This window comes from Suricata suricatta, chromosome 5 (genome assembly GCF_006229205.1).
Source record: "Suricata suricatta isolate VVHF042 chromosome 5, meerkat_22Aug2017_6uvM2_HiC, whole genome shotgun sequence".
NCBI classification, from domain to species: domain Eukaryota; kingdom Metazoa; phylum Chordata; class Mammalia; order Carnivora; family Herpestidae; genus Suricata; species Suricata suricatta.
In genome coordinates, this window is record NC_043704.1 from 4,998,285 (window position 1) to 5,022,765 (window position 24,481).

At 43.6% G+C, this 24,481-nt stretch overlaps 1 protein-coding gene across 1 annotated transcript in view; it reads right to left on the minus strand.

The window, feature by feature from the left end:
- The window catches only part of BRWD1 (bromodomain and WD repeat domain containing 1), a 111,079-nt gene that overhangs the window by 20,624 nt on the left and 65,974 nt on the right, over window positions 1-24,481 (minus strand). Inside the window, exons 20-32 of the mRNA XM_029940621.1 lie at window positions 15,706-15,800; window positions 13,650-13,839; window positions 12,229-12,354; window positions 12,024-12,131; window positions 9,680-9,804; window positions 8,954-9,036; window positions 6,038-6,149; window positions 5,413-5,474; window positions 4,557-4,712; window positions 4,014-4,134; window positions 2,694-2,819; window positions 1,452-1,524; window positions 563-604 (exon numbers count right to left, since the gene is read on the minus strand). Of these exons, the coding sequence (XP_029796481.1) occupies window positions 563-604; window positions 1,452-1,524; window positions 2,694-2,819; window positions 4,014-4,134; window positions 4,557-4,712; window positions 5,413-5,474; window positions 6,038-6,149; window positions 8,954-9,036; window positions 9,680-9,804; window positions 12,024-12,131; window positions 12,229-12,354; window positions 13,650-13,839; window positions 15,706-15,800 (1,419 nt within the window). The remainder of the gene's footprint in view (window positions 1-562; window positions 605-1,451; window positions 1,525-2,693; window positions 2,820-4,013; window positions 4,135-4,556; window positions 4,713-5,412; window positions 5,475-6,037; window positions 6,150-8,953; window positions 9,037-9,679; window positions 9,805-12,023; window positions 12,132-12,228; window positions 12,355-13,649; window positions 13,840-15,705; window positions 15,801-24,481) is intronic.

The window sequence follows — 24,481 nt, forward strand, 5'->3', positions numbered from 1 at the left end:
CCCCGCCTCCCCACTGCACACTAGTGCACATTCCCCTACAAGGGCTCCCCTTCCCCACCTCCCCACTGCTCACAAGCACAGTCCCTGGCACATTCCCCTACAAGGGCTCCCCTATTCATCTATTATGGTTGTAAAACTGATTCTGTCCTTTAAACATAAATGAAATCCTTGGTTCTCAAGACCCCCATCATCCATTCCTAACAGAACAGCCAGACACAGCTCCCCCCGCTCCCCCGCTCCCCACAACATTCAGTCCTTGCGCGTCAGCCCAGAGCTCCATCACTAGCCTGTCCGCACACATGTGCCTACTTTCTGACATGGGTCCTAACAGCTCCTTACTTTTTGCACGCCCCCTTCCTACTCCAGCTCATTCTGAGAACGAAGTTCAAGTCTCAACTCTTCCACTAAACCTTCCCTAACTAGGCACCTGCCAGTGATCTCCCATTTCTGCTAACTCAATACTCATATCAATGCAACTTTTCAGAGTTAACACTTAAATTCTTAGGCTGCTTTCAAAACAGAATAAGTAAACAATAAAGGTCAGTCAGGCAGATTCACTTACTCTCCTTCTTCCAGAAGATGTTTTAGGAAGATCACTATCGTCCTAGGAATAAAAATCAGAGCACCTTATGTGTTAATATTCTCATTCAAAATATAACAATCTAAAAGCATATCAAAGACATTAGGTCTTACAAGGGTGTTAACTGGGTTACAAAAATCTCAAAAGGCAGACCCTATCAGATCTTTGTGGCCACGGCCTCCCATAAAGCGACCATTCTTAATAACCCGCTACACTCCCTAGGAACGAACACCAATTCCAAGAGATAGCTATAAAAAGTTGCTTTGTGCAAAACCTAAATAGGACATGCATGTGCAACTTCCAATTTGTGTTTTCTCTCTGTCCAGAAAACCCCAGAAACCATCTCCTACAGTTTCTGAATTTCATACTCTACATCTTCTCATTCCCTAAATCAAATATGTGCATTTTTATCCCAAAAGAAATTAGCCTGGGGTAGAAATTGACTCTACACAGTTTTTAAAGAATATCCTTCCCGCAACTCCTTGCTCGATTCTGTATGAAGTGAAATTCCCCAACACCACTGGGATTTGCCTTGAACTCTGAGGGCACCTTAAGTGAAGAACTTGTGGGTACTGTGAGCATGGTCAATTGCGTTAATCTGTGATTACAATTAGATCCAGCTCTTAGATATTGCAGAAGTAGAGGACATACTCCCGAGCTGTGTGATTCACTTAGACAGATGTTGTTCCTAGTTAAAACAAATTACTTCGCTGAACATGTAGATACTTAAAAAATATATTTTTACCAAAATGGTTTCATAGTTCACTGGAATATAGCAAGAATTGTTATTTTCCTACTTCACTCGGTATTTGGGGACAAAGTCCTCATTTGAAACGAGCAGAAATCATTATAAACTTGACAAACGTCATACCAAATCGTCAGCATTTTGCTCATCATCTTCAGAAGCATTAGAAAGTTCTGAGATACTTGTACAGTCTTGATTCCTAAAAAGCAAATTTTCACATGTTTGAGAGTATGCAGATGCCATTACTGCTGTCAAAGATCCAAACTACAGGTTAGGACATGAGCAGTTCCCTCAGTATGCATCCTTCATTTCCAGCAGAAAAAATACCAGGATTTTAATCTGCCCTCTGTGGAAAAACTGGCCACCTCACAATATCCAAAGTAAGTTTTTGTTCCCCAGCTAAGTATGTATAAAAATTAAGCTGGTAATACAGAAATAATTTCAGTATGGCCTCAGCTGGATGGATGTGAAGATGAGTCTTCCTACACATCACTAGGAACATATACATACAGTGAGTACCAAGAACATGGATTGATTTGAGATCAAATAAAATAGAGGGGAGAAGCAGAAGTTAAAGCAAATTAGATCTTAACTTTCCTGTACACACAGATATTCCTGAAGTAGGAATATCTAGGCATGAAGATGAAAATGGGTATGTGATTTTCCGGAAGTAGAAAAAATGAAAGTTCTGGGAAAGAGGAAATAAGTCCAGGTCGTCCAGGCAAGAGGTGGATTCAGCCCAGCAAAGCAAGACAGACTGGCATCAGCTACTTCCCAGTTTGTAGCCACTAGCAAAAATGATGGCACAGTTTATGAATTCTCTTCTCCAATACATAATTCTTTCACATAATTTTTACGGCTCTACTAAATGGCATTAAGATCACACAGCAAAATTCATTAACTTCACAGCAAACAGGCTGGACAATTTGTCCAAAGTGACGGAGAATGTTCATTAGAGCAAATGAGGTTAAAACTCAGATCGCACTTTTCCATCCCCTTCCACACTGATCGCCCGAAGCAAGCGAGTGAGTGCAGCCACCAGTCGTACCCCAAGGAGGGTTTCTTCATGTTTCACAGGGACCCCACAGTCAGGAGAGGTGCTAACCTCCCCAGGGGAGGCCGGGTGAGGGGTTTACATAGGGCAACTCAGTATAAATTTATTTCAAGTTTTAAAAACCAGAAAAAATGGATCGTTCTCTTTTTCATGCCTTTACTGAAAGTATAATTAGAATTAATATGTAGAGAAATGTTATTTGATGCAGCAGAGTAAAAGGGTATAATTCAGAGAACAAAACTTAAGAACCGGCCGGCTGCGAGAGGTACAAATACGCCCGGCCCTCTCCACACCTCCAACAGGAGGTCACTTACTTGATAAATTTTAAGAGGCGGTCAGTTATCTTCTTAGCTGATCTTGCGATCACACTCTCAGGCTCATTAAACGTCCTGGCGTTGTGCTCTATGTACCTGACTTCCCAAACTAAAGCAGACAGCCTCCTTCAAAACACAAAGTAGGCAATTTAGGAGTCAGAAAACAGAAACACAGAAACCAGCTTAAAATAAAAAAATCCCAGCTCGTGAAGCCAACATGCATTAATATATTAGATCCTTAGCGCAAAGTTACAATGAATGGCCTTCTAATGCTATCAGCCTGATCATAATCAAAAGCAATTGGAAGCTACACCACAGAGAACACATTTAAAAACCGAAAATCTTCACAGTTCACTTAATCACACCTAGAAAACCAACAGAGCCACCCTCCCCCCTTTCACGGCGTCTAGAGGCACAACTGAAGCTACTGAGACTCAAAGAAGAAGAGGTGTGAAATATCATTAATCCTAAGGCAGTGGCCTGGCAAAGCGGCGTCTGACCAAACGCACATTCCCATGTTTGGCCACAGAGATAACGTACACCACAAAGGTAGGACGTCAGTTTTTTAAAATGGTAATTTCTCAAAGTAGATGAATTATAAAAAATAAAATAGTATCAATCACTTAAAATTTAAAACATCACTGAGAATCGGGGCACCTGGGTGGCTCAGTCGGTTAAGCGTCCGACTTCAGCTCAGGTCATGATCTCACAGTTCGTGAGTTCAAAGCCCACATCGGGCTCTGTGCTGACAGCTCGGAGCCTGGAGCTGCTTCAGATTCTGTGTCTCTCTCTCTCTCTCCCTCTCTCTCAGCCCCTTCCCTAGTCTCCCTCTGTCTCTCTCTTGCTCAAAAACAAATAAGAAAAAAATGTTTCATAATCACTGAGAACAGGAAATTTTATAGTTATCAGTGCCCTAGGAGCCAAAGATAAAAATCTGATGACTCTGGGGAAACTCAATCTCTCAAAGGCCAATTTTTAAAATTCAACTTTATTTTTAAATTAAGCTGCTAAATAGGAAAAACATGCAAATAAATATGATGTCTAACTAGTTAACATAATTCATAACAAACACGGATTACTAAAGGGTGATGAATGAATGTGGAATTTTTTTTAACCCGACTTCTCTCCGACACGGAACAGTGTCTTGCCACAGAAGACCACAAGCTCACGATAACAAGAGCGAGCGAAACAGAAAATAAAGGGAATCCGCCCCCACGCCACCACAGTCACCACAGTCACCACCAACCACCACCTCCCTTCACTCCGCTCAGGATGACCAAATACCTTTTCAAACTATTTGGAAAGGAGGCTTCTACTAACCTGTAGAACCGGTTCACGAGCCTCATTCGAATTGTGTAGAGGTCGGTGGGATAAGCCACGACGGTGCAGTACTTCGGGTACGTGCACAGGTCGACTGGGCCCGCAAAGGCCGCGGCTATGTCTGCGAAGGCAGACGAAAACTGCAGTCAATACATTCATTAGCTTTAAGAGATTGTTTCTCTGCAAATTATTCAGAAAGAGAGCCACCTTTAACAACGCAGGCCCAAACAAAAAGCAGCAGGCAGAAATCACAGTGAAGAACGCCACCACTTTGCTATATTAAAGCACTTTTGTGGAGGGGCGCCTGGGTGGCTCAGTCTGTTGGGCAGCTCAGGTCATGATCTCGCAGTCTGTGGGTTCGAGCCCCGCACTGGGCTCTGTGCTGACAGCTCAGAGCCCGAAGCCTGCTTCAGATTCTGTGTCTCCCTCTCTGCCCTTCCCCTGTTCACACACTGTCTCGGGTCTCTCTCTCAAAAATAAACATTAAAAAAAAAATACTTTTGCGGAAAAGAGAACTTGAAACGTTCCGCACTAAAAACTTACCAAGATTCAAAAGTTGATCTATACCACTAATAATTCGTTCACACTCTTCATCCCTCGGTTTCTGGCCCCATTCACCATCTTGCGGTTTGTAGAGTAATTTCTCTAGTTCATCAGAAGTGACGGAAATACTAGCTCCTAATTCTTCGGGTGGATCAACTACAAATTCCATTAAAAAGAACAAAAGGAAAAATAACCAAATATACATTTAAGTTGTCAGAAACTCCTGAACAGGCCACTCCCAAGGAAAAAGCAGTTGCTTTACAGTGGAGAAACCTGGCCGACACCAGTGAAAGTTGACATCTCCGGTAATAGGACAAAGGACATCACGTGCCTCCTGACAGGATGCACTGAGGACCACATACCACGTCCCTAACACTAGCGCCAGAAATGCAAACCCTGGGTAATAAGTAAATGTGAAACCAGCTCAAACAGAAAGAAATTCTACAAACTAACTAGCCAGGATTATGTAAGAGAGGATAGCGGGCCACTAACATGCAGTCAGCATCAAACTGGAAGTCAACGGTAAGAATTAATGAACCAGATACATATTAATTCTGCTGAGTGTTAGTAAAGCTCAGTTATGAAAACAGGTATTTAAACATTATTTAAAAATTATATACCATGGAGCGCCTGGGTGGCTCAGTGGGTTCAACATCTGACTCCTGATTTGGGCTCAGGTCATGATTTCAATCTCATGGGTCAGGAGTCTGAGCCCTACATCGGGCTCCGCGCTCAAGCATGGAGCCTGCTTGGGATTCTCTCCCTCTCTCTGCCCCTCCCCGCCCTCTCAAAAATAAATGTTTTTAAAAAAATTCTTTAAAAAGAGTTTCTGCTAAAACTTAAAAAATTTACATACCATTATCAGGAATTGGTTCCATGTCCCAGGGGCTCAGTTTTTCAATTTCAGTATTGTCCCACCTGTTTAAAAACAAACAGAAAGTCCAGTTAGCCACTCATGAAAATGACCTGTGGCTAATGCCTAGGAGTCCAGTGAAGAGTAAACAAATAGAAAACGTGAGGACCACATGGTAGCAATGAAAGTTGAAGTAGTAACCGTAGGAGCTTTCAGGAGGACATATCATGCGGAAAAGCAAGCATCAAACACGGACGGTGGGTTCAAAGACAAAGGCAGAGGCCCCGTGTGGCTCGTACGCAGGGCAGGGGAAAACACCTCACAGGCCCCACGCGGCCACACTTCAGGAGGGCACTCCGCAGTCGACGGAGCAGCAGCAAAGCTTTCCATGACGAGGGGGGGGACGTAACGTGCTCCCACACAAGGAGCTGCTAGGGGGCCGTGCACGCGGGAGCCGGACCCGGGGAGCAAGCAGAAGCTGCCCCGTGGGGTCCCGGTGAGCAGCAGCCACCGGGCGGCCGGAGACGCTGCGCGCAAAGGCGGACAGACAAAATCCTGGTCTGTGACCCACGACACAGGATGCCCACAACCGCCCACCACGACGAGAACCGGCCCCGCGCACACAGACCTGACGACGTAGCACTGGAAATGACTGTCGGGGTACTGCGGCTGGTAAGGCTCCTGGCTCAGCACGGTCCCAAACCACCAGGCGTCGTCGATGATGGAACGGAACCTGTCACCTGCAAGAGACGACCAGGCCTGTGACACATTTTTAATGTATAAAATACCACAATACAGATAAAAAGAAATCATTTGTTTTATCTTAAAATTAGCCATCCTTCCCTACTTTCCAGCAATCTTCAGCAATAAAATAAATGTAAAAAGATACAATGTCGCACTGAGCAATTTACGGAAGGTGTACAACACACAGTATCATAGACGAAAATGGTTCCACTGGACTCTGTTGATTCGCGGATCCAAACACTTCCCCAAGACAGGTTCCACCATGTTTTCAACAAAGCTTAACAAAACTCAACAATCTTCTGTAACAATGTATATGACCAAATTGACGTGCTTAAATAAGTGCATTAAATACCTCTGAAATATGTATTTCTTGAATAAAATATATTATAAAAGGATGACTAGAAAAATATGATTATTCTAAAGCTGCCCCTATATAAATATTTCCACATAAAACAGAATTTTAATTCTTAAGACTTCACATTAAAAATCAGCTCGAGATATACCCTAGGAAATGCTTACATATTTTATTATTTGGAAAAATTAAACCCCCACACATGCCTTTATCTCAACAGGACGCATAAAGGCAGGAAGTAGATCTTAGGAGGCTCCATCCACAAACCAAAACAACTGTACCGAACCCTCCACCTGACGCCAGGGACCCTGCGTGTGGCCCACAGCGGGAGCCCTGGCTCCTGTGTCACAGGACAGGCTGCTGCCCCGCCCCGCCCCGCCCTTTCCACCCACCCCACCTTTCTCAAAACACAAGCAGTAACCAAAAGAAGTTGCTTCGCCTGCATTAACCATTCTGTCTTCAAGGAAAGTTTTACAGAAATGGTATCCATCAAAACTAAAGCTAGATTTCACTCCTAAAAAAGAAGATTTACGTAACAAAATACCCACAAATAGTATTAACAAGGTATGCTTACACGGAACTCTCTAAAACTGAAAAATATCAGAATATCACATCTACTGGAGCTGCAGGTTTTGAGGTTCTTAAGATATTTTAAAATTCATGTCAACATGACTTTTATGTATATTTTGTATCTTTCAAAGCCACTAGAAACCCAGGACGCCTGGGTGGCTCAGCCAGTGGAGCACCCAACTCTTGATTTCCGCTCGGGTCATGATCCCAGGGCTGCAGGATTGAGCCCCATGCTCACTCCACACTGAGCATGGAGCCTGAGTAAGAGTCTCCCTCACTCCCTCTCTTTCTCTCTGCTCCTCTCCGACTTGCTCTCTCAAAAAAAAAAAAAAAAAAAAAAAAAAAAAAAAAAAGGCAGTTTTTGATACCACCAATCAACTTGGTAATGCTTTCCTTCCCGATTATCTAAAACTAGAAGAGGGCCGCTGGGTGGGACTTGATCCCGACTCAGGCCAGGACCTCCCGTCGGTGAGAGGAAGCCCGGCGCTGGGCTCTGCCTGACCAGCACAGCGCCTGCTTGGGATCCTCTCTCCCCCCTCCCTGCCCCTCCCTCACTCTTTCTCAAATATAAACTTTCTTAAAAATTCAAAAAAAAAAAAACCACAAAACTTGAAGATACTTTCAGTTTAAATAAAAATATTTCTTCACTGTAAGATAATACTTTAAATTAAAAGGAGCCTTAAGAAATCACTTTTCTGAAGGTAAAACCTGGCTTTTAAGAATTTTCAAAAAAACCTATTTTTTTCCTATTAAAGAGTAGGATGTATGTGCTTAGTAAAGTTCTTAACACAGTAAAATCAGAATTAAGCAAGTTCAGGAGAACAGGTCAGATTTTATGGGGGAGCAAAACTGAATTGATTAAAAGATCTGTTACATTAATTCCCCAATCACAAAAATAAAACAGACACCAAATTTCAAGAGGCAAGTGGGAATCCATCTCTGGAGCTCAGCTACAGAGAACGGGGATGGAAACAATGTCTGGACGCACGTGCGGGCGGAACGAACAGAGCGAACAGAGCGTCCGGCCTGGCGTCCAGGGGCTGGATAAACACAACAGACGCGCAGCCTTCAAGCGCTTCAGAGCTTGGCCATCGCCTCGTTAACCCCGCACGATCCAGGTGACTGGAGCTTCCCTTCATTGTTTCTGCGTGTGGCGAGAGGTTTTTCAAGAAAAACTCCCTTTACCTGCAGTCCCAAACCATCCTGACTGCCGGTGTGGGCACTGCTGTTAAGAACAGGCCGCTGAGAACAGCCACATTCTCAATCTTTATTTCAAAGAGGGATGGCTCAGGGAAATTTGTACTAAATTCACCTGTCTGTGGGAAATCGTAGCAAAAACTAGGAAAATTAATAAGGTCTTAACATCACGTAAAAACATGTACACTAGATGACACAGCCTGAGTGAAATTTATGATTCCTAATAAGAAACCAAAACTGATTATAAAGGAGATGAACTCTCCTACGGGGCTGCATTATTAACAATGCGGATTAGAAGTAATTTGCATTATTTTTCAATTTCCTGATTGTTTTAGATCATAAGGTAATTTTGTGAATTATACCAGCCACAACATTAAAGATAGGAAAAAATGCAGTATGGGGACGAGTGAAAGGAAATAAAATTTCAGCTCTAGCGTACAATTAAGTCTTGAATGAGAAATAATCCCCACAAGAAATGCTGCTTGGCTAACAGTCTGTTAAGGAGAAGTAAAGCAAAAAATACTTTGCAGGCATTCTTAATATTTCCTTCCAGAATTCACGTTTGCATCCACCATAATAAGCAGTACCACTGCCAAAAAAAAAAAAAAAAAAAAAAAATCGGCCAATGAACTGAGAGATCGTTTCCTAAGGGTGTATGAACCTCGGTAAGGACAGACTTACAAGACTGCCAATTCCTCTGTCTTGCTTCATCATAAAACTGACGCAACACGAGAAAGTCGATGACGTCCGGCATATCATGGTATCTAAACAGAAATCAAAGATTATTAAACTCCCTGAGCAGCAGGTTATAGTCTAGAGCGACAATGTCCAAAGGAAACAGGAAGGGAGCTGCATTTCTAATTTTTATTTTTTGACTAGCCTTATTTTAAAAAAAAGGTAAAAAGAAACCAGTAAAATAATTTATCCTCTCTATCCTAAGTACGGTTTCACCAAGTCATCAATACAAAATAATGACAGTTTTACATTCTTCTTCATACCAAGTCTTCAAAATCCAGTGTGTGCACTTAACATCACATTCCATTGAAATCAGCCACATTTCAAGAGCTCAAGAGCCACATGTGGCTAAGGGCCACCATAATGGACAACACACATTTAGCAAATCATTTATTCTAACATTTTCTCAAAAACAAAGATAGACACCAAGTCCCCTATAGGCCAGAGTTCTGCGCACAGCAGAGGCATGGAAGAGGGTATAAAACATGCCAGAGCCTGTCGCTACAGCCCGCTACTCCTACCCCCAGTGGGCTCCCGGCTCGGGGAGCCTCAACCCCCTTGGGCTGTCCGCAGTGTTCTGCTGTCTGCCCTTCAGCTACAGAAAGGACGTGCTCATCAGCAAGAGGAAACGCCTAAATTTAAATAAGACCATGAAGAAAGACTAACACGTACCGAATGGAGAAAGATTTGTCCAAAAGTTTTCCAGTTGCAGGATCTATAAATGCTAGTTTGAGGCAACAGAGTGTAGGGGGCCCAACCTCGTATCGTATTCCAACTATTTTGACCAACTCTTGATCCTTTAACAGATAGTTTTAAAAGAATGAAGTGTTTAAAGTGGTTAAAATAAAGCAATCTCTCAAGACCATAATTCTCCACATATTGCCACATTAAGTCAACTTATAAGTCAGGCTTCCAATTTCACAGTAATTAAATCATTTTTGCTAAAAGTAGTCTTCACGTTTTTTCAGGATAGACATTTAAAACTGTTTTTAACATAAGGAATATACTCACCGTAGAAAATATATCACAAAGTGTTAAGAAGGAACATATAAAAGTCATTGATCAGCACAGTACCTAAAGACAATTACTGTGAATGATCTGAGTTTCTTTCTCGCTTTGGTCTCTTCCCAGAGACACATCATCTTGTTTCATGTGCGTCTCCGGGCAGAGACACCTCATGTCAGATGCCGCTGATTCATCAGCACTGAAAATCACAGCCAACAGCACTTCGAGCTCAGGCCCAAAGTTGATCTGCCACAGGTGTTCTCTCCAGAAGGCACAGCATCGCTTTCTTGTGCTAACGCCCAATAGAGCACGTTAAGCATGACACTAGGGGCCTATCTTAATCAGCAAGTCTCCAATAAAAAGCATAAAAATGCGTAAGTTGTTTACATTGCATTCGATAGACCGTGAGAAGGACACTCATTTATGATGTGAGAGCTCAAACAGGAAGCTACCACCTTGCCCGACCTCAGGAGGAAACGTGCCGGCCAGGCAAGTCGACTTTGGGGGCCACTCTCTGTGTCTGCGAATGCCGGAAAGCATCCTGAGCACTGACTTGGGGTTACAAATAACCTACAGCAAGCAGGCAAAATCACAAGTCTGGAATCTGTGAATAACAGGGAACAAGTGTCCTTGGAGACGCGGTGGTAAGTGAAACAGACCTACATAAGTCAGAACGTATGGTAAGCCAAACTCAAGATGGAGCGCCATTAAGTCAGCTGAAGGAGAGTTAAGAACAGCTTATCTTTGGGGGCGCCTGGGTGGCTTGGTCCCTTAAGGGTCTGACTCTTAGTCATGATCTCACCATTCATGGGATCGAGCCCCACATCAGGGTCTGCGCTGACAGCCTGAGCCTGCTTGGGATATTCTCTCTCTCTCCCTCTCTCGTTCAGAGTCAGTAAATAAACTTAAAAAAATAAAAAAAGAACAGCTATCTTTTTTAACATGGTGGTTTTTACATTCTAATACTAATACTGAAAATAACAAAAACATAAAACACAAAGAATAAAAAAAAAAATCAACTGCAGTGCTCTTCCACATATCATCTCCACTGACATTGTGATGTATCTATTCTGGCTGACTACTTATGTCCATAAATTTTTGTCACCACAACCACAAACAGCATTTCAGATCCCATTTTTTTCTCTTAGTGATAAATTATAAAAATGTAACCGCCATTCACTCAAGAAGTATTTTAAAAGCCTCAGTTACGCACTGGGCTCTATACCGTAGTCAATTCTGCAAAATGTACCACGACTGGACCCATTCGGTACTGCAGGGTATCTGGACCTTTCCCAACTTTTGCTTGCATAAACAGAGGTACGGAGTTGCCGGACTCATAAATTCACATGTGCCTCCTGCAGTTCCCTAAATTACTGCAAGTAATTAATTACTGCAAGGATTTAAAACATCTTTAAATCGGCAAGACAGCCTGTACAAAGCCCAGGCAGGTTCATGTACGCTGTCCTGTCACCAATCTGAATTCCCAGGAACAAACCAAAACCTTGCTACTTGCTAGCAAAGGTCTTTTCTTTCTTTCCCTGTTTAAAAATAAATAAATAAATAAATAAATAAATAAAATGTTTTTTTTTTTTAATCAAATTGGTTAAGTGTAGGGGAGTAAAGCTTCTTCCATAGTCTAGTCTACTGTGCACAGGGTTCAACCTTTTTTCCAATTTGTATTTCCTCTTCAGAAAAGCTGCCACTTCTTTCGAATATATGTCCCAGAGACCCGTTTTAACATTAATGACATAAACTACCAGCTGCCTTCCTGAGTGACGGACACACTAACAACTCTACTGGCCAATCAGCAGCACACGAAGACCCCGCCCACTGACAGCCACATCTTCCTGCTGGGTCGTAAGGCGTAGGAGGTAATGGCAGAAAAGTGTTGGCAGGAGATCAACAGAATGATAGCGATGAATACACCTCCCGGAGGCTTACTTCTAATGGGTTGTAAGTAATTAACTATACAGTGCTAGATGTTTAATGATTTAATAACACGACCTCTTACCCTAAGATCCATTTTTCTCCACGGCTCTTTGTTAGGGTTCAGTTCGTAAATGTTATTTCTTCTGACAGCCTCGATATACGCTTCATGACCCTGTCGAAAATAGATTACCTACAAAAAGTATACGTTTAAAAATAAATTAAAACCGAAAGGTAAAACACCGTGTCGTGTGATCCGTATTCACATTTCAAAACTATACTGCTCTCACCTCATCACCCATTTGAGGAACAAAAGGAGACTTCCGGAGTGTGGTGTCGGTTATCCACACGGGAGGGTGAAACTCATACAAATGCTCCGTATCTGCAAGCTCCCCCGGAGTCATCCTCCGCACGCTCTGCGAGGGGACGAGAACACAGTCTGGTACAACAGAAAGGGCACGCGTGCACGTGTGGCTGACAAACCAAAGAAACTTCAGGCAAGAATGGGCACATTGCCCAATGATACATATTTGGGTCCCCTGGCCGGGCGGTGCGGGCGCCCAGCACTCAGCCAGCCGCTCCTGGGCTCCTGACGGCCTCTCCGAACACCTGACATGCTACGGAAGGGGGCTCGCTTCCAACCTAAATCTTCTGCTCTGCGGGGAATCTGTTCTGACTCTGGCCACGGACTACTCATCACAGGGACACTACTCTTGATTTGAGGTTTGAAGACTGATGATCTTAAAATGTGCCAACAAAGTCCTGGACCCTCCTCACCTCTTCAGTGGGGGCAGCCCACAGCTGCTCTACTGCAACACAGTAAGACAGAAGTGACAACGAGGGGCTTCTGACACAAAGGGGTCAGGCATTAGGGCTCACGCCTGCTGGCGCCTCTGGATCCCCTGCTCCAGGGAAAGTCAGCCACCATGTGACGCAGATGCCTGGGCAGCCCTTCGGGGGGCCTAGGTGGTGAGCAGCTGGGACCACCAGCCAGCTGCCCGACTGAACGAGGTTCAGGGAAGATCAGCCAGCTCCGGTTGGACGGTCAGACAGCTGAAGCTCCAGCCAGTGTGCTGACTGTGACCTTGGAGCCAGACCTCATCTTGCTTCCTGGCCCCCAGGTTCCTGACCTACCAAACGTGAACACATGCGTGTTGTTTTAAGGAGCTAAGTTTCAGGGTGGTCTGTTACATGGCAATACATGAGGAATACAAAAACATGGCACCTTTAAGTAACGACTGTCACCTGCACGGCACGGACACGGAACATGTGGGGAGGAACAGGAGCAGCACGGGTAGGAGGGGCGAATGTGCCCAACGGAAGAGAACATGGCAGATGTGACAGGGAAACAAGGCGCGGACACAGGAGACAAAAGCAAGTGCCCTAACATGCCCGGAAGTGCACTTCTGGTGTTGGAATAAACAGGAGAAAATAGAAGAGTTGTAGGATTCTGGGCAAAACAGAGCTCCCGTCGTCCCCTGAAGTGTCAGGCGGAGGAGGGGCCGGCTGGGGGCAGAGTCACCAGAGAAGCCTTCTGAAGGAAGTGCTCTCCCAGATAAAAATTTGAATCTTACGTTCGAGTCTTGGAGACCTAACAGTGTCAATAGAATATACAATCTCAATTTCCCCAAGATTTTAAATTTCTAAATATGGACTGAAATACCTTGATAAAAAGTGTAAATAGATGTGTTTAAAGACATACTTCTCTTACCTCTTTTTTAGGCTTATTTTCTTTCTTTCTCTTTCGTCTCCTTTTTGGAGGAGATAAATTTTCAGTAGACATTTCATCCTCTGAACTACTGCAAAAGCGGGTAACTCGTCGACGTGAGGATGTTCGTAAAGGAGGCTGCAAATTGATGCCCGCGTCGGCTGTCCAATCGGAGTACCTGGATGACGAGTCGCTAGGAAAGGAAAGCAGAGTATGTTGTAGGGAACCAGAGTCTCAGCACTACGAGCAATTTAAGCACGCAATCTTAAGAGGAGAGACAAAGAGGAGGGAAGGAAGGATCCTGGGAAGACTCAAATTGAACAACCTGCCTTTACCATCAGCAAATACCGAAATGACCAGAGATCATGAGGAACCTTACTGACACTGGAACCAGGAAAGGATGTTAAGCCTGAGAATTTTTTTTTAAAGTATAATACAGAGGAAACCTAATGGAAGACAACATTTAAACCAACCAACGAACTGCCTTTCAGAAATTGGAGTGTAATTATGGAAACAGCAGAGATCATGCAGAACAGTAAGAGTAGGCCTCCCCCTCCCCCGAATGCTCAGGAATAGACTAAAATTCTAACCGGAATGAAAAGCCATTAGTAAACACACTGAGAAGTCGAAGGAAAGCGTAGCCACAGCAAACAGAGAGTTGTAAGTGGTCAGAGTTCCTTGCCAAGAGCAAGACTTTCACGGGCAGGACAAAAGATCCAAGAGAGGAAGTGGTCCTGGCCCTGCCTGGAGCAGCAGCAGTCAGACAGGAAACGCGATCTAGAAAACGGGCCCCCGCCACCACCAGCTTCAGCAAATGCAGAAAAGCATGACAAAGGGCCCCATGGAGACCACCGCTGGCCAACCACACACCTGTGGGGCTCAGGAAGACACACTCGTGCACACACATGTCCAAAAGCTGCGTATTTAAAAAGAACTACTCAGAAAAATTTTGAGAGCACCTGCTTTGTACAACACAATTCAAGAGAAGTTGAATTAAAAGACAGTGATTAGAGAGCTAGAAAGCAGAATGTGGTGGTCAGGGGGAGGGAGGGAAGTGGAGAATTCCTGTTTAATGGACTACTGTCACAACAGTATGAATGCACTTAATGCCATTGAAATACACAGTTAAAAACGGTTAAGATGGTAAACTTTGTGATGTATATTTCACAAAGATAAATTTATTTAAAAAAAAAGACAAGTGTTCTAAAATGCACCCCAATCCCTCAACGGAATAAAACAAGCCAAGACAGGAAAAAGGAAGCATCGCATGGAGGTCTAGACCAGCCCGGCACCCATGCGAACAGGAATAAGACGGAGTCCTACTGGGAGGGGACACTTTCCTAGACTTGGTGATGGCTGTGTTGTGGAGAGAGATGCCCAGGTCTCTGGCATGAGCCTCTGCCAAGGTGAAGCTGACGTTTTGTTTACCAGGAGGAACAGATGTGAACATCTGGTTCCCCTGAAATCTGGATCCCAAAACTAAAGGTCGACACATGCAGTAACGAACAGTAAACAGACAGCGGTCTCCCCATGCACTCTGCATCTGCTCTCCACAACTGCGGCCACGACGACACTTTACCCTGGGGGCTCAGAGGTTTACAGCCAAACACGCCCAAAGTTTTCTACAGAAACAGCTGTTAATCCAGTTTTTTATTTTGTTATTATTATTTTTTTTGAGAGACAGCAAGAGAGGGCAAGTGGGGGAGGAGGAGGGCACAAAGGATCCCAAGCAGGCTCTACGAGGGCAGCAGTGAGCCTGACGTGGGGCTCAAACTCATGAACGGTGACAACGTGACCTGAGCCAGAGGCTTAACCAACTGAACCACCCAGGCGCTCCTGGCTTCCTTCTCCTTTTAATTGTACTAGAAACACAAGTGCCCCTCATGGACCGGACCATCCAAGCTACGACAGGCTGCTGAGCAGACGCAAGCGATGAAAAGCAGACACCCAGAGGGGCACCCGGCCACCAGCACTGGCCACGATCCCGGGTGAGTCCCACCCACGCTGGGTGTGGAGCTACTTAAAATAAAAATCTTTTGAAAGCAGCAGCAGCAGGTACCTTGAACTTTCGCTGTCACTCTGACTCCTCCGGTCACTCCTCCACTCCTCTTCTTCGGAAGAGCAAGAACCTTCACTCTGATCACAGGAAGTCTCCTACGTGTCGGGAGAGGGGGGGGGAATAAAAGAAAAATCCTCATTTGAAGACGAAAGAACACAAGTCACAAAAAGCTCCACCCTGTCCTTATCGTCTGAGGCAATCAGGCAGTGACTATAAGTAGACAAACCTCGAACAAAAAGTCAAGGTCTTTATGACATGCTTTTTCTTATCGAGGCGGCAGATGCACAGACTCGACGCCACGGCCGTGGGCAGGGCAGCCCTCTCTCTGCAGAGCTGAGAACAGGTCCACGGAACGTCCCGGCAGGTGGACTCAGGCTGCTGCAACCGGGGCGCAGGGGGTCTCGTTCTGCCTTCATTCCCTGACGGCTGAGGCTGCCGCGCATCTCTCCAGTTACCCGCCATCTGTGTGTCCTCTCTGATGATGGGTCCGACTGTCTGATTTTTAAACTGGGTTTCTAATTTTTTATGAATGCATTTTAAGAATTCGTGGTATACTTTAAATAGAAGTCCTTTCCCAGATAGAAGCTCTACCAATATGTTCTCCTGGTCTGTGGCTTGCCTTCTTTCTCAACAGTATCTTTCCCAGAGCAGATTTTAATTTCAAAGAAATCTAGCTTGTCACGTTTTTCTTTTAACAGATTGTGCTTTTGGTATTTTGTCTAAAAAGTCACCGCCATACCCAAGGTCACCTGCATTTTATTGTATATTATCTTCTGGAAATTTTAAAAGTTTTGTATTTTCCATGAAGTTTATGATCCATTTTAAGTCAATTTGTAAAAAACCAGGTGTCTAGATTCTTTTTTTTTTTTTTTAACCATATGTGGATGTCCGGTCATCCCAAAACTGTTTGCTGAAAAGACTACACTTTCTCCCTGAAGCTGTCTTGGCTCTTCTGTCAAACGCCAGCTGACACACCTGCACTGGTCTGCTTCTACGGTCTTGAACACAACAGGCTTACTAGTAACTCTCAGGGTCAGGCAGAAGCAGTCCTCCAACTATGTTCCTCGGCATCCTGTTAGCTATCCTGGCTCTTTCTCCCCTCCAAATAAGCTGCAGAACCACTTTACCAATATCCACGAAACTCACTTTCTGGGATCCTGATTGGGATTGTGCTGAGTCTACAAATCAACTTAGAAAGACCTGACTTCTTAACAGAAACACAGAACACCAGGCACTCCCTCGTTTGTTTATGGAAATGCAAAATGTGACCCAGCCACTTCGAAGGACAGTTTGGAAGTTTCTTACCAAACTAAACATAGCCTTATCATATGCTCCAATAAACATGCTCCTTGGTATTTACCCAAATGCGTTAAAAAATAATGTCCACACAAAACCTACACATGCAAGTTTACACCAGCTTTATTCGTACTTGCTAACACTTAGAAAAATCCAGGGGCGCCTGGGGGGCTCAGTCGGTTAAGCCTCCGACTTCGGCTCAGGTCAGATCTCACGTTCGTGGGTTCGAGCCCCACGTCAGGCTCTGTGCTGACAGCTGGCTCAGAGCCTGAGCCTGCTTCTGTTTCTGTGTCTCCTTCTCTCTCTGCCCCTCCCCCTCTCATGCTCTGTCTCTCTCTGTATCAAAAAATAAATAAAACATTTAAAAAATTTTAAAAAAGAAAGAAAGAAAAATCCAAGATGTCCTTCAGTAAGTGAATGAAACAATCTATGGCAAATTCAGATAATGGAATATTATTCTGTTCTAAAAAGAAATGAAATATCAAGCCATAAAAAGATACAAAGAAAATTTAAACTCGCATTACTAGAAAGTAGCCAATTTGAGGGGTGCCAGGGTGGCTCAGTCAGTTCAGCTCAGGTCATGATCTCATGGTTCATGGGTTCAAGCCCCACACTGGGCTCTGGGCTGACAGCTCAGAGCCTGGAGCCTGTTTCACATTCTGTGTCTCCCTCTCTCTTTGCCCCTTCCCTGCTTTTACTCTGACTCTCTCTTTCCTTCAAAAATAAACAACATTAAAAAAAACGGAAAGCAGCCTATCTGAAAAGGCTCTACACTGTATAATCCAACTATACAGTGTTCTGGAAAAGTCTACAGAAACAGCAGAAGGATCAGTGTACTGACCAGTGGCTCAGGAGGAGGGAAAGGGGAATGACGAAGTATAGTACAGGGGGTTTCGGGAAGTGAAATGTCACGGGAGATCATAACATTATACACCTGTCACAAGCCCACAAACTGCGCACACACCGCGGTCCCTGATGTACCCCAGGATTTAGCTCACCAGCTAGAGCAGAGGTACCAGCGTGAGCCAGCCGTCACTACCGGGAGAGCCTGCGTGCAGGGAAGAGAGGGTGTGAGAACTCAAGGTACTCACTGTGCAGTTTTGTGTAAGCCTGAAACTATTCTACAACAAAGTCTTTTTTTTTTTTTTTTTTTTAAATCAATAAAGGGAAGGGAGGGGAAGAAACAGCTGATTCCCACAGCCCTAACGGTTGCAATCTACTTGAAGTTCTAGTTATGGACACAAGGCAGGTACTTCTATTTTTTACTTTTTTAATGTCTATTTTTGAAGGAGAGAGAGAGAGAGAGACAGAGCACTGGCAGGAAAGAGGCAGAAAGAGAGAGGGAGAAACAGAATCTGAAGCAGGCTCCAGGCTCTGAGCTGTCCGCACAGAGCCCAACACGGGGCCTGAACTCACTTGAAAATGGCAAGATCACCTGACCTGGTCAGACCCTTAACCGACTTCAGTCACCCAGGCGCCCTAGGTAGGTCCTCTGAAACTGAGACATGACCATTTCCTGTAACAGCATTAACATTAGGAACATTGAGAATGGATAATGAAAATGTCACTGGAAACCAAAACTCAAAAGACAAAACTTGAAGTCAATATCTACTTTTGTTTACTTCACTTGAACACGTAAACTGTAGAGTCAATATATACATATTTAATGTTTATTTATTTTTGAGAGAAAGAATACAAGCGGGGGAGGGGTAGAGACTGGGGGACAGAGGGTCTGAAGCCGGCTCTGAGCTGTCAGCACAGACCCCAGTGTGGGGCTGGAACTCATGAACCGTGAGATCGTGACCGGAGACAAACTCAGATCCTTAACTGACTGAGCCATCTTGGTGCCCTAAGGTCAACATTCTAAAAACTGTTTCCAAAAATGTGAACCTACTTCTATTCCAGGAGTCTGTTTTTATGTTCAAATGGGCTTTTTTTTGTTCATGAGAGTAATAAAAGAAACCTCTAAAAGCCACCACCTAGAAACCATGCACACTCTGAGAGGTCTTATCCGTGTTGTCCCAAGCCCCAAAACACCTCTGTTAACAGAGGAGGAATTAACAAAACTAAGGACCCTTTGCTCCAGAGGCTCCCGATTTAACGTGACTATCAAGGCTGTGTTCACCTATTGTAACTCTGAGTTATTTTCTTTAAAAAAAAAAAAAAAGTTTGTTCCTGATATTACACAAGCTTCTACCCGCCTAGGAGTGTTCTACGGCCCCTCCCTGTGCATAACTAGCTCTTTATCTACAGGGATGGCCAGAGCCAAGACAAGTAAAATCACATGCCTGTGCTCACAGGCGGGTAAGGGCAGGAAGTGGAATTAGAAATCCAGCTAGCTAGAAAGCCCATACACATTCTCTACTGTCAGTGCTTTCCAAACCGAAATGCAATGAACCAACACACTTAGACACAACCCCCACACACACCCCCATCTCCGCCCAGCCCCCCCACCGGCCCGCAGCACAGTGGGTGAGTTCCTACCACTGGAGGCGAAACCCACTACCAAGCCACAAGATTATGATTTATTTCGAAAGGTCAAGTGGACTTAACATTTCACATTATCTATATTTGCATCAGTTTAAAACATTTCCCCGTTACATTACACCAAATTAACAGATATAGAGAAAAATCATAAGACTGATACACCAGTGATGATTTAAAAAGGAAAATGAAATCCTCCCAAATAGCCAAAGCAACCCTGACAAAGAAACCTAAGCTGGAGGCAGCGCACTCCCAGAAGTCAAGCTGTATTATAAAACTGTCATCCTCAAGACGGTATGGCCCTGGCACAAAAACCAATCCACAGATCAACGAAACAGAATAGAGAACCCAGAACTGGACCCACAAATGTATGGCCAGCTAATCTCTGACAAAGCAGGAAAGAATACCCAGTGTAAAAAAGTCAGTCTCTTTAGCAAATAGTGTTGGGAAAACTGGACAGCAACATGCAGAAGAATGAACCTTAAGTGGCTATTTCAACTCAAAATAGATGAAAGATCTAAACATAAGACAGGAAAGCCATCAAAATCCTAGAAGAGAAAATAGGCACCAGTCTCTCTTTGACCTCAGCCGTGGGAACTCCTTATTCAACACGCCTCTGGAGGCAAGGGAAACAAAAGCAAAAATGGACTCTTGGGACCTCATCAATATAAAAGCTTCTGCACAGCAAAGGAAACAATCGGCAAAACTAAGAGGCAACTGACGGAACTGGAGAAGGCGTCTGCAAAACGACGTTATCAGATAAAGTGCTAGTAACCAAAATCTAGAAATTTATCAAACTCAACACCCAAAAAACAAATAATCCAGTGAAGAATTGGGCAATAGACATGAATGGACACTTTTCCAGAGAAGACATCCAGATGGCTAATAGACACATGAAAAAATGCTCAACATCACTCATCACCAGGGAAATAAAAATCAAAACTACGATAAGATACCACATCACACCTGTCAAGATGGCTAAAATGAACAATTCACGAAACAACAGATGTCGGTGAGGATGCAGAGAAAGGGAATCCTTTTTGTGCTCCTGGTAGGAATGCAAACAAACTAGTGCAGCCACGCTGGAAAACAGTTCCTCAAAAAATTAAAACCAGAATTACCACATGATCCAGTTATTCCATTACAGATATTTATCCAAAGAAAGAGGTGTGCTGTTTCAAAGGGGCACCTACACCCCAATGTTTACAGCACCACTACTGATGAAAGCCAAAGTATGGAAAGAGCCCAAGTGTCCATCGACGGATGAATGGATAAAGAGCATGTGGTATATATATGGAATGGAGTATTACTTGGCAATCAAAAAGAATGAAATCTTGCCATTTGCAACTATGTGGATGGAACTAGAGGGTATTACGCCAAATGAATTTAGAGAAAGACATATCAAATGACTTCACTCATATGTGGAATTTAAGATACAAAACAGATGAACATAAAGGAAAGGAAGCAAAAATATTATTAAAACAGACGAAAACAAACCATAAGAGATTCTAAAGAGAACAAACTGAGGGTTGGTGGAGGGGTTTGGATGGAGGGATGGGTGATGGCTAAGTGGGTGATGGGCATTAAAGAGGGCACTTGTTGGGATGAGCACTGGGTGTCATACGTAAGTAATGAATCACTGGGTTCAACTTCTGAAATCATTTTTACACTACACGTTAACTAACTTGGATGTAAGTTTTAAAAAATTATAATAGGGGCGCCTGGGTGGCTCAGTCAGTTAAGCCTCCGGCTTCGGCTCAGGTCAGATCTCACGTTCGTGGGTTCGAGCCCCGCGTCAGGCTCTGTGCTGACACTAGCTCAGAGCCTGGAGCCTGCTTCAGATTCTGTGTCTCCTTCTCTCTCTGCCCCTCCCCCTCTCATGCTCTGTCTCTCTCTGTATCAAAAATAAAATATTTTTTAAAAAGTTTTAAAAAATTATAATAAAAAAGGGAAAAAATCTATAATCAATCCTGATATTCCAAAAAGAACACAAGAAAATAAGCATTAGTTGACATTTCCTTAGCATAACAACAAACATATGATAGACTTCTACATTAAGGCTTCTTCCTTAGTGTGGAAATGGTAGACGTGTCTCCACCCAGAGGAATGCGGTCCACTCTCCCCACTACCTACTCAACACTGTGCTGAAGAACAGAGCAGTGCGCTTGTGAGAGACCAATGGGAGGTATAAAAATCACCTCAGTAGAAAAACTAAGTATTTTTTTTAATGTTTATTTCTGAGAGAGAGCGAGAGAGCGAGCGAGCGTGCACTGGAGAGTGAGCACACACTCATGAGTAGGGAGGGGCAGAGAGAGAAGGAGACACAGAACCCGAAGCAGCTCCAGGCTCTGAGCTGTCAGCACAGAGCCCGATATGAGGCTCAAACTCACAAACCGTGAGATCACGACCTGAGTCCAATTCAGACGCTTAACTGACTGAGCCACCCAGTGTCCCAGAGGAAAACTAAGAATTTGTACAAAGGAGAGAGTACCTAAATAAAAAACCTCAGATAATCCAATGATAAAACTAACTCAAAAGTTCAGTAACAAAGCAAGATGTGTAAAAAAATTTAAATCTACTGAAATCAGTAGTCTTCATCTACATCAAATGGTAACTACTTAGAGGCTCTAATGGCTGAGAACCCAACATCTTATAAACTACAGATAAAGAACTAACAAATCTGATATATAATGAACTTTTAAAAATTGGGGAGGGGGGACCAAAACTGTGACAGAGAAATGAGAAAAAGACATAAATACATAGTGCACAAAGATGAAACACGAAGACACAATAAATATGTGAAAAGATGTCCAACAACTTCACACGTGAGAAAGTCAAAACTATTCTGCGAAATAAACCAAAGTCAAAACGACAAATGTCATGTGATTCCAGTTACGCGAGGTCCCTACAAGAGGCAAACTTAGAGAGAGGCCACCGGGGGCGGAGAGAAGGGAGCAGGGGTCAGAGAGTTGTGAGCACGGCGCGCCGGTCCGGGCTGATGAACGAGTGCACACACTTCAGATGCAGGGACACTTACGGACTGTGCATTGGAAAATAAAGTAGTAAATTTTAGATTTTTTCACAGCAAAAAGAAAAGCCAAAACATAAAAAAATCAAACTCTACTAAGACATCATCTCTCACCCACTAAACTGGCAAAGATCATCACATACAACAACCCTCTGCTGGCTCACGGCCCGGAAAACGGGCTCCAGCGCCCCTGCAGGAACGCCCAGCTGGAACCCTCCTTCGGCAGCAGCGTCTCCCGCTGCCTCCTTCGACTCAGAGATGTGTCTTTGGACACTACCATCCTATGCCCAGGATCGTGCTCCCAAATGAGGTCTCCAACAGCACAAAACTACATACACAGACAAAAAGATTACTCATTGTGGCACTATTTATAACGAACACACTGGAAATGTCCTAAACGTCCATAGGTAAGAGTGGTTAAGTAAACTCTGCCACAGTCCCACGATTATGTTTGATGGAGTCTTAAAACAAACAAACAAAAACCTGGGGAAGACATTTAAGAACAGACATCGAGTGAGTTCAAGAATAGTTTAAGTGAAAAAGCCAAGGAGCCAAGGAAAAGGGATGAAAGAGCATCTATAGAATTTTCTATTTTTTGTACGAAAAGAGAAACAACAAAACGTACGCATATCTGACTGAATATATGAAGAAAAAAACATAGGAAATATAAACCAGAAACTAGTGAAGATGGGGGAGAATATTTACCATAATTACCCAAAACTATTAAGAAAAGGTTAAAACATTTTCAATTCGCTATTTTAAAAAGACGACGTTAATGTAAAAACTGTCTCCTTACACAGACTGGAATTAGTTACTTTTAACCGGCCGGTGACCCCAGCACCTAGCATGATCGGCTACTAGACACTACCTTAAACGTTTACAAACAAGGGAGTTCTTACATTTCTGAGGAATACATGTGACCACTGACTGCTTTTTTTTTTTTTTTTGTTAATGCTCTTAATTTATCTTTGAGAGACGAAGAGAGACAGTATGAGCGGGGGTGAGTCAGAGAGAGGGAGAAACAGAATCCGAAGCAGCTCCAGGCTCTGAGCTGGTTGTCAGCACACAACCCAACGCGGGGCTGGAACCCACGAACCGTGAGATCATGACCTGAGCCGAAGCCGGATGCTTACCCGACTGAGCCACCCGGGCGCCCCCACTGACTGCTTTTACAGATCTGGCCAGAGACAGAGAAAGGTTAAACAACTTGTCCAAGCGGAAGAATTCAGATTTAACTTCAAACCCTATGCTCAACTACTACCTTAGTGCTTTGTAGAAGAATTAAATCAATCGTTCACTGATCTAGGACATTTCAAACCTTCAAATAATAGTGATTAGAAAATGTCAACATTCTATACATTCTATTATTAAATTTTAAACACTCTTTACAAAAATACTGGCTTCTTAAAGAAAATCAAACGGAGACCAGTAATTCCGTGTGATTATTGAAAATACACACAGCAACAGGGTTAGAGAAAGGCTTAGACAGGACAGGAGAAGCACAAGCAATGAAATAAAAAGAAATCAACAAGACTTTGTCAGAATGTAAAACTTTCCTTCAAAGAAAACCGTCAAAGAGGTGAAAAACCAACCCTCCAAAGTGAGAGAAAATATGAAAATATATGCAAGCCCTACATCTGACAAAGGACTTGCATCCAGAATAAAGATCTTTCACGGCAATAAAAAAAGGCAACGAAAGTGAAAAGTGGGCCACAGATTTGCATAGACATTTCTCCACAGACAGGAAGTAAGCACATGAAAACATGTTCCGTGTCATTAATCATTAGGGAAATGCAAATCAGAAGCACTGAGCTACCCCTTCACAACCACCAGGACGGTGAAAATCAAAAGTACAGACAATGCCAAGTGCCACCAAGAATGCGGTAAAACTGGAATCCTCCTACACTACTTGATGGGAATACAAAACAGTGCAGCTGCTTTGGAAAACACTGCAGCAATTCCTCAAAA